The sequence below is a fragment of the Bos taurus genome, chromosome 1 (assembly GCF_002263795.3).
Source record: "Bos taurus isolate L1 Dominette 01449 registration number 42190680 breed Hereford chromosome 1, ARS-UCD2.0, whole genome shotgun sequence".
Taxonomy (NCBI): domain Eukaryota; kingdom Metazoa; phylum Chordata; class Mammalia; order Artiodactyla; family Bovidae; genus Bos; species Bos taurus.
In genome coordinates, this window is record NC_037328.1 from 45,828,191 (window position 1) to 45,848,999 (window position 20,809).

The 20,809-nt window shown below is 36.3% G+C and overlaps 1 protein-coding gene across 11 annotated transcripts in view; it reads right to left on the reverse strand.

Annotated features, from left to right (window-relative positions):
- Window positions 1-20,809, reverse strand: part of SENP7 (SUMO specific peptidase 7) — a 184,679-nt gene that overhangs the window by 10,407 nt on the left and 153,463 nt on the right. For 10 of the 11 annotated variants that reach the window (XM_059874759.1, XM_005201227.5, XM_025001795.2 and 7 more), the window contains 8 exon segments: window positions 20,526-20,705; window positions 18,825-19,087; window positions 16,562-16,695; window positions 15,083-15,199; window positions 8,673-8,795; window positions 3,897-3,989; window positions 3,135-3,259; window positions 2,114-2,166 (listed from right to left, as the gene is read on the reverse strand). In XM_059874759.1, the coding sequence (XP_059730742.1) occupies window positions 2,114-2,166; window positions 3,135-3,259; window positions 3,897-3,989; window positions 8,673-8,795; window positions 15,083-15,199; window positions 16,562-16,695; window positions 18,825-19,087; window positions 20,526-20,705 (1,088 nt within the window). 11 annotated transcript variants of the gene reach the window in all.

Sequence of the window (20,809 nt, forward strand, 5' to 3'; positions counted from 1 at the left end):
AGGACTAGAAAAAGTCAGTTTTCAATCCAGTCCCAAAGAAGGGCAATGCCAAAGAATGTTCAAACTATCACACAATTGCATTCATTTCACATGCTAGGAAAGTAAATGCTAAAAACCCTTCAAGCTAGGCTTCAGCAGTATGTGAACTGAGAATTTCCAGATGTACAAGCTGGATTTAGAAAAGGCAGAGGAAATAGAGATCAAATTGCCAACATTCATTGGATCATAGAGAAAGCAATGGAATTCCAGAAAAACATCCACTTCTGCTTCACTGACTATGCAAAAAGCCTTTGACTATGGAAAATTCTTAAAAGACATGGGAATACCAGACCACCTTACCTGTCTCCTGAGAAACCTATATGTGGGTCAAGAAGCAACAGTCAGAACTGGACATGGAACAACAGAATGGTTCAAAATTGGGAAAGGAGTATGTCAAGGCTGTATACTGTCACCCTGCTTATTTAACTTCTATAAGGAGTACATCATATGAAATGCTGGACTGGATGAATCATAGGCTGGAATCAAGATGGTCAGGAAAAATATCAACAACCTCAGGTATGCAAATGATACTACTCTAGTGGCAGAAAGTGAAGAACTAAAGAGCCTCTTGATGTTGGTGAAAGAGGAGAGTAAAAAAGCTGGCTTTAAACTCAACAGTCAAAAAACTAAGATCATGGCATCTGGTCCCATCACTTCATGGCAAACAGAAGAGGAAAAAGTAGAAAGAGTGACAGATTTAGGTTCCAAAATCACTGTGGATGTTGACTGCAGCCATGAAAAGACACTTGGTCCTTGGAAGGAAAGCTAGACAAACCTACACAGTGTATTAAAACCAGAGACACACTTTGCTGACAAAGGTTTGTATAGTCAAAGCTATGGTTTTTCCAGCAGTCATGTACAGATGTGAGAGCAGGAACTTAAAGAAGGCTGAAAGTGAAAGTCACTCAGTCATGTCAGACTCTTTGCAACTCCATCAACTATACAGTCCATGGAATTCTCTAGGCTAGAATACTGGAGTGGGTAGCCTTTCCCTTCTCCAGGGAATCTTCCCAACCCAGGGATCGAATCCCATCTCCCACATTACAGGCGGATTCTTTACCAGCTGAGCCACAAGGGAAGCCCAAAGAAGGCTGAGCACTGAAAAATTGATGCTTTTGAATTGTGTTGTTGGATAAGACTCTTGAGAGTCTCTGGACTGCAAGGAGATCCAACCAGTCAATCCTAAAAGAAATCAACCCTGAATATTGATTGGAGGACTGATGCTGAAGCTGAAGCTCCAATACTTTGACCACCTGATACAAAGAGCTGTCTCACTGAAAAAGACCCTGATGCTGGGAGAGACTGAGGGCAGGAAGAGAAGGAGGCAACAGAGGATGAGAAGGTTGGATAGCATCACCAACTCCATGGACATGTATTTGAGCTCCCACTAACTCTGGGAGATAGTGAAGGACAGGGAAGCCTGGCATGCTGTAGTCCATGGGATCACAAAGAGTTGGATATGACAGCAAGTGAACAACAATTATTGCAAAAATTGATGAAATGATGAAGAATAAAAGTACATTTTCCCATAGAAATTGGAAAATTAGCTGACCAAGAAAGATGATCAGATAGACTACTAAATAAATGAATCTAGGAAGTTAAAGTAAGATAAACAGATGCAAAAAGAAAGACAATTTCCCTTGATATCTTTCCTATACCAACAAAATAAATCAAAGAATCATGCTGCTGCTGCTGCTGCTAAGTCGCTCTGTGCGACCCCATAGACGGCAGCCCATCAGGCTCCCCCGTCCCTGGGATTCTCCAGGCAAGAATAATGGAGTAGGTTGCCATTTCCTTCTCCAATGCATGAAAATGAAAAGTGAAAGTGAAGCCGCTCAGTCGTGTCAGACTCTTAGTGACCCCATGGACTGCAGCCCACCAGGCTCCTCCATCCATGGGATTCTCCAGGCAAGAGTACTAGAGTGGGCTGCCACTGCCTTCTCATAAATCAGCATAATTTAATCATATGGTCCACCTGTATCTGTCATAGCCTACCTAGCTAAGCCTTATTTGAGAGAGAGAATTGTTATATTCATGAGTTTTCCTCCCTTCACATTTATAAAAACACACTTACTTGAGAATCTTCTGTACCTGAGGACAGTGCGGAAGAAGTATGCAGATCATTATCTAGTTAGAAATAACAAAACAGTTATGTGTGTTTATTTTATGTCTACTACAAAGTAGAGGGATAAAAAATGTAATGTGTATGCACACTAGTAGTTAAAGGAAAAAGAATACCTGGGAACTACTCGATTTTTTTTAATGGTTAATATTACAAAAAAATTCAAGTGATAGATAAAACAGACAATGCTTAATCAGCTGTCATCAGACAATACATAAACCCTACAGCCAAATCTTGAAATACCAGTTAGCTGGGCCAGTTTCCTATAAAAAGACAACCTTCATAGAATGCTCATTTATCAAAATCTCTGCTGTTTTAACGCAGAGGTCCATTAATTCGCCTAGTAATAATTCTTCTAACACATGATCATAGGGTATTGCATAAATAAACTTTTACAGCACAGGAGAATTAGACAAAATTGAAAATAATCAGTTATTTTTTCAGTTTTTCTTTCTCCCACAAAAGATACAGGCTTTGGCTAGTATTAATGTTAATGACTAATATTAATTGTGCTTGCTGCTTAGGCTACAGCTATAAAATATAGTTTGATTTTTTTCTCAAAGAAAGTAGGCTTATTTACCTACTTAAGATCTATCTGGGTTGCAACATAAAAATCATGGAAGAAAGAGACCCCTATATTACCTAATAAAATTACAAGTGTCGACACAACCTGTCTTGATTTATACCAAGAGAAAGAAAAAAAGAGTAGATTTCAAGTTATGCCTGAAGATACATGATATGAATTCTTAGCAAGAATATTTTATAAAAAGTGCTATGATAAACTTAACAGTATAACTTTAAAATTACATTTTGTTTATACATGAGTCTACATGAAAATTTCAGATATTCTAATAAACTAAATGATAAAAAATAATTATACTATTTATACAACCTTGCAACCTCATATTGTTCTCTATAATCATTTTACCTTTGCCATCATTATTAAAAATATGATCCACATTAAGTTTATCACCTATTGTTCTGCTGTCATGGTGGGATTCCTCAGCCTGGGAGTACTGGGGTATAGTTTGTGGAAAATCTTCATATACAACTTCTTCTAACCATGGAAAACAAATGACTGCAAGATACCAGTGAGACCTGTTGAAAAAGAAATATAATCTTAACACAAAATCTAAACAATATAGAAGAATATGTTCTAGAACTATAGCTGAGAAGGTGGGTATGACAAATATTAATTCTGAAGAAGTTCACTGTAATATCTGAACAAACATTTCACAACTAATTTAAAAAGTACTACGACTTCTTAGGGTAAAATCTGAGTAATTCAAACTTACTTTTATATAATTAATATTTCCTGCTGAGGATTTGCTTTAATAAATAAACAGACTTACAGCATCATCTTTTTTTCTTTTAGTGCTTAAAGAGTTTGTTCTCTTAAATATTTGAAGATTCACCCTGAATGCTTTTTCTTTTTTGTTTAGAAAATCTTTTCTTGAGTACCCCTCACCTCCAAAAAAAAAACTATATGCCTCAGTCATTATAGTCTTGTGGGCATTTGTCATTTTATTTTTTTTACTATATACAACATCAGCACTGTCAAACCAAAATCCAAGACAAATAATCTCATTTATTTTAGCTACTTCCTTAGAAAAAATTTAAACGTAACACCTTGATTGATATACCCATACTTTTTTACTGATTACTAATCTAAAAATGCACAAAGTACTTTTCTCCACCCTCCAATTTTTAAAAAAAAATAATCTGAAATACTCACGACTCATTTACAGGCACAAAGATGTAATCTTTGTTAAAGATGTTTATGTGACGAGTCCATGTTCTTACTCTCTTATGTCTTCTCTGAGCCATTCTGGGAATAAAAAGATAGATATATTTGGTAGACAAAAAATTCAAAATTTAAGATAAGAATTTCAAGAGTCATTTTATACACTGAAAAATGCTACTTTTAGTTTATTTAACCATCTTCTTCAAGATACATAATATTTAACAGACTGGAAAATGTGCTTTTATTAACATCTGGCTGTTTTTAAATATGACCACTATTTATAAACATAAAATAATGGATAAGAGAAAGGCAGCAATTCATAAAATGCTCTAGAGATTCTAAAAGTGTCTGGGAACAACTGTATATGAACAGCTATACCTATTTATTCTGATATAAAATACTATCATTAAACCTTAACAGAACTGTCTAAATGTTGTATGTGTGATGAGGGAGTTGTTAAAACTTAACGGAAGAGGAGGGATGAGGTATATATTCTTAAATTTTTAAAGATGAAACTCTTCTCCCTTTATCTCATTTATAGGAATATTATAGAACAAGGAATTCCCTGGCAGTTCAGTGGTTAAGACTTTGCTTTCCAATGCAGAGGATGCAGGTTCGATCCCTGTTCCGGGAGTTAAGACTCCACATGCCTCCTGGACAAAAGACCAAAACGTACAACAGAAGCAATATTGTAACTAATTCAATAAAGACTTTAGAAATGGTCCACATCAAAGAAAAAAAAAAAAAAAAAGAACATCATAGGACAACGAGTTAAGCATATGCACCATCCATCTTTTATTTTATTTCTTTAATATTGGATTCGTAATAATGAAAATCACTCACACTGCCTTAAAGGAATTTACAAAATAATGAAGACAGAAAAAAAAACAACAACAAATAACTAAAATGTAAGTTTCATAAGGGATACAAATGAATTATGGTGATGGCATCTAAGAAAACCATCAAGAAAAAGGTTGGCACACACAAATAATAGTTCCTTTTCTTTATGTCATTAGGGAGTTAAAGAAGGAAGATATCAAACCAAGTTTGGATGTCAAAAAAGGTTCTAGGAAAGGGATGGCATTTCACAGTTGCATAAAGGAGGTTATGGTATGATATTTGGCTCAGTCCTAGGAAGGACCTCTTTTTAGTTAGAAAATTAAACAAACAATGGTTTGTTCTTATATATTTATATACCAAGTAACACAGGAAACAGATATCTTTGCTCTATCCCTGTCCATGAGAATATCTAACCAAACTCACGGGAGTAGATGTTGGGAGTAAAATGGAATCCAGAATGGGCTAAAAGATGTGGTAGGAATCAGACACCACGCAAAAGAACAACTTTGTAAAATAATGAGTCATATGTTTACCAATTTTCTTATTTCAAAGTGATCCAACCATTACAATGATTATAAATAATTATTTTTACCTAGTACAGAATCTCTTTGTTTTCCATTTGAAAAATCTTAAGAGACAGCTGGTTTTCTTTTGTTTTATGTTGGTGTTTGATAAATTTCCTGATTATGCTAACCTTACGTCACTGGGAATACATCAGACTTTGGATGGAGCAAGGATGATAAGAGGGAATATAGGGCCACAATATAATCTCTTACACTCTGTTCCTAACTAACTGGAAAATTCTCAATTAACAGTTCCCTCCTTGTTCAATAACATACATTATTATCTTTTGTTTTGAGTTCCGAGTACGTTCTAAGAACTGAGCAAAATGTACCAGGTATAGAGTAGAAAAAAAGACAGATGTAGTCCCCGACCTTATGGAGCTTATATTTTAGAATGAGAAACTGAAAAGAAAAAAAGCAAATATAAAAATTATTGGAAATAGTTTTAAAATAAACTAAGAAGTACCAGGACAGAAAAAAAAAAAAGTGCCAGGAGAAGAAATTTCTGTCAGAAAACAGCAAAGAGCTTAGCATATTCAAAAACTAAAAGAAGGCAGGCTGAGCTGAAGTATAGTAAATGAAGGGAGAGGATGTTGTGAGACGAGTTTAGGGAGATGGACAGAACTGGATCTTGCTGAATCTCATAAACCACAGTGATGACTGTGTCTATCATTTAGTCTGCTATTTCCTAACGTTAATAGCTTGAGCTTCCTGTAGGATTCATTGGCCATAAATTATGGTTTGTATCACTTGCAAGTTTGTTTCTGGATTCTTTTTTTTTTTTAAGCCAATCTGTAGCAGTTCTTTGTGTGAATACTAACTATATACACATTAGCCAAGCATTAGTATGAGTATTGGTGTGTGTATATGTATGTATGTGTTCATATGTATATGGGTACGTGTATATGAAGATATATTATGCATAAGATACATGTAGTATCTCTCTTACCCTGGAAGAAGTCACTCATCTAATTTATTTTTGTCTTATGTTTATATATGATCAGGCAAATAACATTTAAGTTTTTTCTAATTTTTTAACCAAAAACAAATTTTTAATACAGCAGAATCTACATTTTCATTTCCTCAGTTTCTAAGTAGGTATGCCAACTGCATAATCTCCACACTGACTAGTAATCTTAATACAAAATGTGGGATTAAGTGTAGGGTGCCAACCATCAATTTCAATACACATAAAATAAAAGAGGAGGGCATGAGAAATGTTAAATATCTAATTTGTTTACTACATCCTCCCCTTCCATATATCCCCCTCTGTTAACCCTAATTATAAGGAATATTTTCATACTGTGATTTTCTTCTTAGTTGATCCTGGAAGGCCTTGTCTACCAGCACAAATTTCAAACCTATAAAGACACTCAAAATATGGATGACCACACATTCCAGTTTGTCTAGGTATACAACCAATATACACAGGTTGCCCAATGTAGCTATTAATAGAGCCTCCTTTTATTCACTCAAGTGTTCCAATTTAGACCATAAATTATACAGCTGCAATACTATAAATAAGAGAAAGAGCTTGAACTTTGACATCAGAAAGCTATATCCAACTTCTGATAACTTATCTAACTTTTTTAAGCTTCAGTTCACAACAATGGCCATTTAGCTCATAAGACTATTGTAGAATCAAACAATAACCTTATGTTCACTGTCCTGGTTCCAAGCAGGTACTCAATAAATGTTAATACTCTCTCTATTGCTATTCTTTTTCTCCAACAACACAACAAACTCAGTTTCCCCATTTAATCATCTTTTTAGTTGCTTATTGCTCCTATTATTTTAATGGAATGAAACAACTCTCACAGCCATCTTATTGAAGGCCATCAAGTGAAACAAAAACATCTCTGGACCAGCGGTTAAAAGATAAAGATTTAAGTACCATCAGTCTGTCACTTTATCAGAATTCTGACAATCTTCATTGGCCTGCTTCCTCATCTGAAAAATGCCTTACATATCTAAAATCACTGTTTTGGGAAGAAATAATGTACAAAAACGTACCTTGTAAAGTGGTAGAAAGATGTTTACATTAACTTTTAAAAAAAAATAAAAACTCTTACCACACAGATTATTACACAGAGTATTAGGGGTGGGGAGAAAGATGAAATGGCTCTCTGCTCACAACTATTCAAGTTACTGCTAAGATTAAAAAAAAATCACTCCTTATTCTTTTTTGCCTATCCCTAACCACTGCTCAGACCCTGATGCTGGCAAAGACTGAAGGTGGGAGGAGAAGGGGATGACAGAGGATGAGATGGTTGGATGGCATCATCGACTCAATGGACATGAGTTTGGGTGGACTCTGGGAGTTGGAGATGGACAGGGAGGCCTGGCGTGCTGCAGTCCATGGGGTCCAAGGAGTCGGACACAACTGAGTGACTGAACTGAACCACTGCTCTGTAAGTTTTAGAATTAATCAAAAAAATACTTGGACAGAAATTCAGCTAAATTGTGGGCACAAACATAGTATTTTTTATAATGTTGCTGCTGCTGCTGCTAAGTCGCTTCAGTCGTGTCCGACTCTGTGCAACCCATAGACAGCAGCCCACCAGGCTCCGCCGTCCCCGGGATTCTCCAGGCAAGAACACTGGAGTGGGTTGCCATTTCCTTCTCCAATGCATGAAAGTGAAAAGTGAAGGTGAAATCGTTCAGTCGTGTCCGACCCTCAGCGACCCCATGGACTGCAGCCTTCCAGGCTCCTCCATCTATGGGATTTTCCAGGCAAGAGTACTGGAGTGGGGTGCCATTTTTTATAATGTTACCTCAGTTTAATTAAATAGTAGTATGTTAGTGAGAGTCCAACCAGGAAAAAATAAATCACATATATTTAAGACAGATAAAATGTAATGCAAATTATTGGCTACAGTGGTGATAGAAAAAGTGCAAAGCCACAAAAGGCAATCAGTGAGGCAACCAGAGCTGGGCACAGTAGGACAATGCTACACCCAATGCTGAAGGGGAGAGTGAAGAAGTAGTGGCTCCAGATGAAAGTTAGAGCTCTGCCTGTCCAGTGAAAGAAGGGCCCACAAATGAACTAGAATCACTATCAAAATAACTGCCCAAGGCAAAGAGGGTAAGGAAGAAACATCCTGACATCTTCTTTCCTTGCCATCCAACCTCCAATATTCTCAACAGACAATTGGAAATGCAACCTGCAAGAGTCAGCCTCCCTGTGATGAGGAGCAGAACAGTGGAAGGGTGAGAAATGCCTTTCAGAACAGACAGGCCCAGGACACGCACAAGTGGTAATACTGCTCACTCTAGGAAATACAGTAAGAAGGTATTTTGCTAGGAGCATCAAAATAGTAATGCTTTCCTCTTAAAACTTAAGTATATTGGAAGACTGACTTACGAAAGATTTGGATTATCTTCTGTTAAATTATTTTCCTTTCTTGTCAAGCATTTGTAGAAAAAGCTACTAAAAATATGACTTCGTTCAACAAGTTCATCTGATGCCTTCTCCAATATAAGATACCTATAAAGTAACAACACCACAAAAGTCAGTTATTTTTAGATTTTACCTGGTTTTCCTCCAATTATTTTATGAGTTCTGAAAATCTTCATTTGTATGTCCAATTAGAGTCAAAGCAATCTTGCAGTTTGCTCTCATTTCAGATCTTTTTTTTGCTGTTGTTGTTCTTTAACTACCTTACCTTCTATCAAGGTCAATTAAAGCCGAAATTTTCCATTTTCTCATTCATTTACTTAACACGTATTTCTTAAGTTCCTAGTATGTGCTAAGTACCGTATTTATACTAGCAACATTAAATAAGAGGGGGAAAAAACAAGTTCCTGGCCCCAGAAAAGTGAGGGTAAAAAGGAAATATTAATCAAATCATACAATCACATATAAAACTAAAACCATGACATTCCTAAATAAATCTAGAGAAACTTTAATAACTCTTGAGACACTACTAATTGCTAAATCATTAGTCCATTTCCATATAAAACAATTCAACACAAGCTTGTATTTCAATCACTTAGTGATTAAATCTCTCATATTTACAGAACTCTGGTATTTTAATAGTTTAAAAAGGTTCAAAAATGACCTTGCAATTTCTTTTTTTAAAAAAGCATAACAGACAAATTCAGTTTGAATTTTTTTTAATGTGGTCATGCAGAGCATATACTGTGTGAAAGGAGACACAAAGAATGCCTTCGGTGTGCTCCAAGTATTCTTTTATCTTAATCTGAATGATGATGACATGGATACATATATATGTGAACATTCATGAGCTGTACACTTAAAATTTGTGCACTTCCCTACTTGAAAGATATTCCTCAATTTTAAAAATAATTAGGAAGTAGTTTAAAAAATTAACATAGGATCCCCTCTGAAAAGAATTCAAAGAGACAGAGATACAGGCACCTCAGTGAAAAAGAAGTATAGAAAAATACTCTTAGAATCAAATTATAAATAAAGTTTTAGTAATTATTTCCAATAAAATACATCAAAATTAACACCAAAGATGATCTAATATATCTCACAAAATATAAATTTGACACTACTTAGGGCTACAAAACTTAGTAAGATGTAAGATGCTCAACCTTTAGAAGGAAAAATCATCATAACGCCACCAATAACTTTAAAATAAGGCAAAATATTATATGAACCATAAAAGAGATACAAAAAAGATATTATGAGAGTTAATAATACCTGTTTAATCAGGAAAGGTTTTCAAGAAGGTAACACTTGTGAGGAAGGGGAGTAAAATTTCAAAGGGGAATAAAATTTTAACATGTTAAGATAAAGAAGAGAAAATTCCATGAAGCAAGAGTAACAGGGCATTAAGGCAGAAGAGTGACTAAGGAATGGGCTTTGTTTAGTAGACTGTTTATAATTTAATTTTGCTGGAGACCTGGGTTCGATCCCTGGGTTGGGAAGATCCCCTGGAGAAGGAAATGGCAGCCCACTCCAGTATTCTTGCCTGGAAAATCCCATGGACCGTGGAGCCTGGTAGGTTACCATCCATGGGGTCGCAAAGAGTCGGACACAACTGAGCGACTTCACTTTCACTTGCTGGACTATGCAATAGGCACAGGGTTATTAGTAAATGGCAGAAAATACAGATTAGTGTCATATTATCAAAACACTCAAATGCTTGACTGAACTCACTTTGACAGGTAATAAGAAATTAATAAAAGTTTCTAATGAGAATTGCATTCATCAAGTGGTTTATGAATAATAATGGTGATAATAATATACTTAACAGGAAAACAAAGACAAAGGATATAAAAAAATAATTTAGATAAGATAAGTATACTAATGGAGAAGGCGATGGCACCCCACTCCAGCACTCTTGCCTGGAAAATCCCATGGATGGAGGAGCCTGGTAGACTACAGTCCATGGGGTCGCAAAGAATCGGACACGACTGAGCGACTTCACTTTCACTTTTCACTTTCATGCATTGGAGTAGGAAATGGCAACCCATTCCAGTGTTCTTGCCTGGAGAATCCCAGGGATGGGGGAGCCTGATGGGCTGCCATCTATGGGGTCGCACAGAGTCGGACACAAGTGAAGCGACTTAGCAGTAGTAAGCATACTAAAAAGATCGATGACAGAGACAGATAAATGAACTTGAGAGACGAAATCTACTACTCAGGCAACTGAGTATGTAGAAAAGAAAGAGAGGGTGAAGAGTCAATGACAATGGAAACTTCACTTCCAGCCCAGATGGAATAAGAGGGATCAGATTTACACTCCTATTTGAAACAAGCAAAAAATCAAACAAAATACATGGAGCAATAGTTTTTAAAACACAGCACATCAGCAACAAAGAATACTGACCCTTGAGAGATGGTCAACTCCATAACTGCCTCAGCTTACTGCCTTGATACATTTCAGATTACAACACAGAAAGCAATAACCCAGATGAAAGATGTAGACTCCCTGAGTTTAGGAGATGCTGAGAGTCAGAAAATACTCTTGCTGCTACTGCAGCAAGAGTTTGCAGATCAGAATATTGGAAAGGAAAAAGCAGTATAGATAGAAAACTCCAAACATATGCAGAGCATCCTCCTCAAGAATTTAGCAGAATACTGATCACTGCATTATGTAAGAAAGACACTTAAGACTGGAAAAGGAACTACCTGAAAAAAGTAGAGAGAATGGTACCCAGCATTCATTGTAGGAATACTGCCTGTTGCTACCAGCCAGGCTGGAAAACCTCATAATTCATGAGAAACTGAGTACCGTATTCAGAAGGGTCTTTCCTCAGTAGTGGGGATTAATCTGTTGGTCTTACCTAATAAGTCTTAAAAAGCAAGAGTTTAAAACCACTGAACTGTTTCCAAATCAGTTCAGTTCAGTCTCTCAGTCATGTCTGACTCTTTGCAACCCCATGGACTGTAGCACACCAGGATTCCCTGTCCATCACCAACTCCCAGAGCCTACACAAACTCATGTCCATCGCATTGGTGATGCCATCCAACCATCTTTTCCTCTGCCGTTCCCTTCTCCTCCCACCTTCAATCTTTCCCAGCATCAAGGTCTTTTCAAATGAGTCAGTTCTTTGCATCAGGTGGCCAAAGTATTGGAGTTTCAGCTTCAACATCAGTCCTTCCAATGAATATTCAGGACTGATCTCCTTTAGGATGGACTGGTTGGATCTCCTTGCAGTTCAAGGGACTCTCAAGAGGCTTCTACAACACCACAGTTCAAAAGCATCAATTCTTGGGTGCTCAGCTTTCTTCACAGTCCAACTCTCACATCCATACATGACTACTAGAAAAACCATAGCTTTGACTAGACAGACCTTTGATGGTAAAATAATGTCTCTGCTTTTTTTTTTTTTTTTGTCTCTGCTTTTTAATATGCTGTCTAGGTTGGTCATAGCTTTTCTTCCAAGGAGCAAGCATCTTTTAATTTCATGGCTGCAGTCACCATCTGCAGTGATTTTGGAGCCCAAAAAAACAAAGTCTCTCACTGTTCCCATTGTTTACCCATCTATTTGCCATGAAGTGATGGGACCGGATGCCATGATGTTAGTTTTCTGAATGTTGAGTTTTAGGCCAAATTTTTCACTTTCCTCTTTCACTTGCATCAAGAGGCTCTTTAGTTCTTCCCTTTCTGCCATAAGGGTAGTGTCACGTACATATCTGAGATTATTGATATTTCTCCCAGCAATCTTGATTCCACATTGTGCTTCATCCAGCCCAGCATTTCGCTGATGTACTCTGCATATAAGTTAAATAAGCAGGGTGACAATATACAGCCTTGATGTACTCCTTTCCTTATCTGGAACCAGTCTGTTGTTCCATGTCTAGTTCTAAATGTTGCTTCTTGACCTGCATACAGATTTCTCACAGGTGGGTCTGTGGGGAGTTTTGGAATCTCAGAAGGCAACATAACCAGGAGAGAAAAAAGAAAACCCACAGAATACAAGCCTAACCGCAACTGTGGAAAAGGAACTTTCCCACCAAAGGCTCTAACCTAATAACCTAAGGCACAGCCTGGCTTGCTGACAGAACAAAGGATTGAGTGAATACCCAAGGAGAGATAGCAGGCTGCATACCGGCCCCTCCCCGCCCGGAGGCAGAAAGGCAGGCAGATAGCCAGAGCTGGAAGGCAAGGGGCTGCTGCAATCTAAACCCCAGAGATGGCACCTTCCATCAAACTGTGAGCAGGCTCCCAGCTGCTAACCAAGTTTTTCTGAGATCCTGGATGGTTGACAGCCACCAGGAGGGTTGCAGCCTGAGATCAGCTCTCCAGGAGACATATGGCACAACTGAGACAGTGCTCTCATGGCACACCCAGGAAACCAAGCAGCCGGGACCAAGGAGGTGATTAAGACACATGGCCCACCTAGGACAGTGCACTCTCCAAGATCCTGGTTGCTTGAGCTGCTCAGACCAGGAAAGTGCACAAAATGCATGCCCAACCCACAGAGACTGAGCCAGAACTGTGTCTGAGTGTCTCCTGTGGAGGTATGGGTTAGCAGTGGCCTGCCCCAGGGACAGGGACTCTGCATGCAGCAGACCTGGGTATGGCATAAGCCCTCTTGGAGGAGGTTGCCATTAGCCCCACCATAGAACCACCAGAACTTACACAGGACTGGGGAAACAGGCTCTTGGAAGGCACAAACAAAACCTTGTGTGCACCAGGACCCAGGAGAAAGGAGCAGTGACTCCACTAGAAACTGACCCAGACATGCCCATGAGTGTTCAAGAGTCTCTGGAGGAGGCGAAAGTCAGCAGTGGCCTGCACAGGGTGGGGGGCACTGAGTGCAGCAGTGCGTGCATAGGACCTTTTGAAGGAGGTCACCATTATCTTCATTACCTCCACCATAGTTTGGCCTCAGGTCAAACAACAAGGAAGAACACAGCCTTTCCCATCAACAGAAAACTGGATTAAAGATTTACCCAACATGGCCCCGCCCATCAGAACAAGACCCAGTTTCCCCCTTAGTCAGTCTCTGCCATCAGGAAACTTTCATAACCCTCTTATCCTTATACATCAGAGGGCAGACAGAATGAAAACCACAATCACAGTAAACTAACCAAACTGATCGCATGGACCACAGTTTTGTCTAGCTCAATGAAACCATGAGCCATGGTGTGTAGGGCCACCCAATATGGATGGGTCATGGCGGAGATTTTCCAAATAATCTGTTTCAAAACAAAATTTAAAAATATTTATAGTAATATACCAGCACTCAGTAAAAATATCACCAGACATGCAAAGAAAAAAAGAAAAACAGTATGACTCATAATGAGGGGAAAGATCAGTCAATTGAAACCAACCCAGAACTGACAAGGATGCTAGAATAAGTAGAAAAAGACATTTTTAAAGTTATTATATAATAATTATATTCCATATATTCGAAAAGCTACATACATGAAAGATATTTTTTAAAAGACCCAAATAGAACTTATAGAGATTCATTCTACAAAGTCCAAGAAGAATAGTAGATGGTAACGTGAGACTTTTAAGTCTTATCCTTATTAGAATAAGGATAGCACTACTATTAAAATGATAGGGCTGAAATTATATGATGATAATAAATTGATTTGGGAATGGTCAGTGAAATAATCAGGAGACATCTTGAAAAATAAATGTTAGAAATGTGGGTCTAAGGATATAGTACAAAATGAGGACAAGAGACAAATTATCGCTGCATGAAAGTTTAGAAAACTTTTTTATAAATTCATTCAGCTATAATTTTATAAATTCATTGGCTATATAAAAAATTGAAAACTGTAATAGAATAGTGATATAGATTCTTAAAATGTTGGTTAACTTTTACAGCGCTTAAGGACACATAAAGAACTATACAGTTGTTTCGTCCTGGTTTCCAAAATGATGTGTCATTATGTAAGTACTTTCGTCAATAATATTATAGTCAAAGCATCAAGCATCACTGACTCAATGGACATGAGTTTGAGCAAAATCTAGGAGATGGTGAAGGACAGAGATGCCTGGCGGGCTGCAGTCCATGGGGTCGCAAGGAGTTGGACCTGACTTAGTGACTGAACCACAAAATAGTCAAAGAAGTATCAACCAACAGCAAGCAAATAACAAAAATGAAAACAAATGAAACAAGAATAACTCTTCTGAAGTATACAGTATCTATGGGAAGTAAAGGAATGAAACAACTTGTCAACAGTAGAAAACTTCACTAGACAAAATTTTTCAAATCTGAAATTTGAGTGGGTTATTTTCAGCTAGAGTTAAAATACTTCAGAGGTATTTACTTTAAGATTCACATCAAAACCTGTAAAACAAATGACATAGTGACATGATCATGTTTCACTGTACTTACTTAAGATAGAAATCAATGATTACATCATTAAGAAACTCTCCTTCTTCTAAGCACTCCAGATCTTCATTAGTTACTCCTAAACCCCCTTTAGTAGGTGGTGGAGGATATACAATCAACCTTAAAAAATAAAAATATAAGTAAAATATATTAATAATGAAAACTCTAGTCTCAAAGGGATTTGTTCTTTGGGACAATACAGGGCAGTAGTATTCAATAACTAAAATCTTAGGGTAAAATATCTGACACAACACAATCAACTATATTTTCCTTCCTTTGTTTTCACAAGCTACTAATACTACTGTCACTGAGTATCTTTTCATTTCCAGTCCTTCCCATGTGGGCTAGTCTCAGTTTTTGTCTAATCAACAGGTTATCTCACTATCACTGAGGATGTCTCTCTTCTGTACAATATTTAACTTTCAACAAACTGAAGTAATAAACCATATAAGATTCTCCTATGCTCCAGTTTCCACTGTTAAGTTTGAATACCCAAGACTAAAACAGTCAGCAGTCAAAAACTATGTTCTCCTACTAATAACTAGCCTATACCAGCTGGACAATGAAGAAATACATGGGAACTTAGGAGGCAAGTTTCCCATAACAACATGCTTACAATATAAAACTTAGGAGAACATAAAGGAAATAAACCATCAGATCACAACCAGAAAGAAGTGGAAAACAAAATGACAACTAATTAGGCATTTTTTCCTTTGGTTCTCTCTCTTAAAGTTCAGAAATAAGAGCAGTTGTAAATTCTGGCTATAATCTTGAAACAGACAGGGTGGTACTCACTGTACAAATATAGTCAATAATAAAGGTATAATATGTACTTGTTGAACTAGAAAGATTCAAGAAGGTAAGAATCAACTGCAATTGATTTAATCTTCGTAACCATTGCACCTAAATTAAATAATATGGGAAATTTTTAAGTCATAAAATGATAATAACTATTTAATGACTATTTCCCTATCCTGTGCTGTCCGTTTGTTTTTTAACAGAGAAAAGGAATCATGTAGAGGAATAGAAATTATTCTCAAATGCAAAGACTGCCTTATTCTACTTTATTACCATAAGAAGACACAAGAAAGACCAAATATGAGCAAGAAGTAACTTGTGAAGGGAAGTTCTGATAAACTTCAAAGTACCCGAAATTGAGGCACACTTTAGTAAGCAATTTCTCTTTTCCTACCATATATTCAGATATGGGATATATAATCTTAAAAACCTTATACTTCTATTCAAATATTTTCAATAAAGGCTTTGACACATTTGACATCTTGGCTACCATTTCTGACTTCTTAAAACATAAAACTAAGTGAAGTGGCATTGACTTGTTTTCTTGATTATTTTTATTATTAACTGTCAGCAAGAAAGCAAAACTGAAAACATTTAAAAAGGTAAAATACTTAAAATCAGTAACATGAATAAAAACTACTAATGTGCCCCCCTATTACAAACAGGATATGACACAGTACATACTTCTGAACAGGTCCAGTGTGCCTGACTTCTCGCCATTCCTCATCTGGATTAGAAGTAATAGAAAGCGAGTAGCAACCACTGCTTTGCTTCTGCAGTAAGGTGTAAGTAGGCTTGGCTGTATCTGTATTTGAGGGCTGACCCCCGCCAAAAAAAAAAAAAAAAAGGCAAAGTAAAAGGTCTCCTTATACCCGTACAAATACATATTAACTCTCAAAGGGACAAAGTCAGAAGTTAGACTTGTAGGAGAAAATGGGACAAAAAGAAATACACACCAGTGAGTTATATACATACACATATACTCTTATAATTTCTACAAAGATATAATCAAATCAAAATAATACTCTGGAGCAAAAGATAATGTACTATGGATCAAAGTTTAACCTCAAGTGTTACTTATAGGTCCGGGTTTTACAATTTTAGAATCTGAAATCAGTGCTGTTCAAAATGAACAAAAGAGGTGATAAGTAGTAGGAATGTTTTTAAAAGACTGATAAGGGTTTATAACAACATAAACCGATATTTTATTATTAAATGGAGAACTATGATACAAATTTGTATATACAGTGTAATTATCAAGCAAAATTTTTACAATATTATGCAAAAGCCAGTGGTGAAGTCTTACACCTTATCTTTCACTAATGTGTCTTTCTACAGACCTTTAAAATAACAGATTAAAATAACCAAACCCACATGTGAGTGCATGTGTATGTGTGCACACGCCCCCATCACAGAAAACTTAAACACTTTTCTTTCTGCAGGTATTTGGCAGAGATATATAAGCCATAAGTATATTAACAATCTCCTATAAAAATAAATACAGCATTTTAAAACTTACCATTAATTGTTTCAAGATTATCTTAGATTTATAAGAGTTATAAGCCTCTAAGGTGGTGGTGGTGGTGGTGCTGCTGCTGCTGCTAAGTCGCTTCAGTCGTGTCCGACTCTGTGCGACCCCATAGACGGCAGCCCACCAGGCACCCCCGTCCCTGGGATTCTCAAGGCAAGAACACTGGAGTGGGTTGCCATTTCCTTCTCCAAAGCATGAAAGTGAAAAGTGAAAGTGAAGTCGCTCAGCTGTGTCCAACTCTTAGCGACCCCATGGACTGTAGCCCACCAGGCTCCTCCATCCATGGGATTTTCCAGGCAAGAGTGCTGGAGAGGGGTGCCATTGCCTTCTCCTAAGGTGGTGCTAGTGGTAAAGAACCCACCTGTCAATGCAGGAGACGTGAGTTCAATCCCTAGGTGGGGAAGATCCCCTCGAAGAGCATGGATAGAGGACCTTGGCAGGCTATAGTCCATAGGGTCTCAAAGACATGACTAAAGCGACTTAGCATTTAGCAAGCCTGTCACAGATTCCCCTAATACTAACATCTTTTAAAAAACCACAGTACAATTATCAAAACTAAGAAATTAAAGTTGTATGATACTATAAACTACAGACTTTATTTTGATTTTACTACTTTTTCCAGTAATAAATTTGTTTCAGGATCCTACAATTCCTTCATCTTTCTTTATTTTTCATGACCTTGGTATTTTTTAAGACTGTTGGTCAGTTATTTTATAACTGGGCTTGTTTGATTTTTCTCATGATTAGACTGAGGTTATAAAATATTGAGAAAAACAATATAGAAGTGATATACCCTTCTCCATGCATGATGTGACAGGTACATCAATATATTTTATTACTGGTAATGTTAACTTTGATCATTTGGGCTAAAGTGATATCTGTGACATTTCTCCACTGTAAAGTTACTATAGTGGAGGAAAAAAGTTACTTCTTTTTCGTAATTAGTATTTAAGGTGAGACACTAAGATTATGCACATATCCTGACCTACTTTAAGTTTTCACACATTAAATTTAGCATCTCTCCATGGATCTTACCTGCAACAATCATAACTATGATTTTTCTAGTGGTGGTTTTATATTTCTCTTGTTCCTTTTACATTTTTTAATTGCAATATTTTTCTAAGAAAAAATTATCCCTTGCCCACCTTTTATTATTTGTGTTTTCATTCATCTGTTCAGTTAATCACATGTATCAATACACATTAAAGGGTATATATCTTATTCTCTAGTAATAATTGCACGTATCATTACTGATTTTGTTGATCTGTTTCTAGCTTTGGCACTGGGAATTCCTTTAGGTTGGTTCCTGTGACCTTTGACAAAGCATAGCATTCTAAAATCATGCTAATTTCAATGAAAGAATTTTTATCCAACTGCTTCCCTCCCCCTCACTAATTACATTAATCATATGCTAACCTGAGACACAGATTTCATCTTCATTTCTTCAGTAGTAGCAGCAGGGAAAGAACAAGTTGAAGCACAGTAATAATGAATAAAAGAACTTTCTTTTGAAGACAGGTTCTGAAATAAAGGAAGTGCCTGAACCCAAGACAATGGATAAGAAAGCTCTAATTCTCCATTGGTTGTACTTATTTCTGTCATAATGTCTTTCAATTTCAATTCTTCTCTCTGTGAAATAGAACTGTGTAGCTCAAGGAAAATGAATTCAGTCGATTTTGCTATGAAAGAAAAAAAAATCGGTTTTTATTGGTAGTATTATTTTGCAAGGGGATTAAAATTAAAATAATTTGATTATTAGTAACAATAAGGATGGTATAAGGCTCAACAAACTATTTTGCATCATAGTTAATAACCCAGGCAAATTGAATTCCAAAACAACCATTAGTAGCCTAGAACCAAAACTCACAATTTTAGACTCCTACTGCATTAGAATACAAACTCCACAATGGTACTGTATTTCCAGTACCTGGCATTTATTAGATGTGAGCAAATATTTGTTAATGATTGAAATATATACATTATATACAAAACAGACAGCCAGTAGAAAACTGCTATATAGCATAGGGAGCTCAACCTGCTTGCTCTGTGATGATCTAGAGGGGTGGGATGGTGGGGTGGTAGGGAAGACCAAGAGGAAGGAGATATGCGTATACTTATGGCTGGTTCACATTGTTGTATGGCAGAAAAAAACATTATATTATAAAACAATTATCCTCCAATTAAAATAAACAATTAATTAAAAAAATTTGTTAATGAGTATGTGAATAAGTAAATGATGACTAAACAATTATTTTTCTCTAGCCTTCTCTATATAGCAAATCTGCTCATTAAAATTTTCATTCCAACACTTCCTTCAGAATCATCTTCTTTCATTAGTCATTTCAACAGTGGTTTCAAATGACATTCTCACCTCCCACAATGATTATAAATGGCTTGAGCATCTTCCCAACTCCTCTGCTATTGGATCATAAATTTCCCAAATTAATTTGGAAGCAATCAAGATAACAAAATAAGGAATTTTAAAGATTTAAAATTCAGATCATTACTTAACATCTTTAATATGCAAGGCAGTAGGAGGGGAAAAGGTAGAGAGATTAAAGAGATAAGAAAGAAATTTACTAATCTGATTTAACTAATTCTAAACCAGACTCCTTAGGAGTTGGAAACTAAACAAAGTTGGAAAATATTTCAAGATACATATATACCGATAGGAACATTGGAAAAGTATTCAATCCAGTCTTAGAAAAATGATACATAAGTAAGTATATCAAGTTTTCTTTTTTAGAAACTAAAGAAAATCTTGAAAGACTTCTGTATTTTATTTAACTTTGCCACTGATTAGTTCTGTCATAGGTCATTATGAAATCAGGGCAAGAACTCTTATGATAGGCAGCCAAGGATGTCAACTGACTAAAAGGTAAGGTACTGCTTTTATTTTAGAAGATAATTTTAATTGGTTGAGTAAAATTATAAGGAGAAATTATGAATAAAGTAATTTATCTTAAATAATATCAAGGGATAAATTATTTTTAATTCAGTGAACTTAATTTCAATTCAATGAAATGATTACATTCTACTAAATTATTTTAGAGGAAAATTATTTTATAGGAGTTCTCAGATAATCTTGACATTTAAAAGAAATCTTTTTATACTCACATTGCTGGCTGAATACAGAGTTTTCCAGTTGAGTCTGAATCTCCTGAAGATAATTTGAGGAGACCCAAAGAAAGAGGATAGCATGACTTTTTTTACTGTGATCATCATCTTTATTTTTCCATAATCCAAATCTCTTTAAATGTGTGGTATCCACTAGCAATGAAATCTCATGCACGGACACTGAAAAAAGTAAAAGATAACAAGGTAATAAATTAATCTGTTTAGGAATACAACACATGCACTGTATGACTCCTCTTTAACAATATATTTTTCAAAAAGAATTA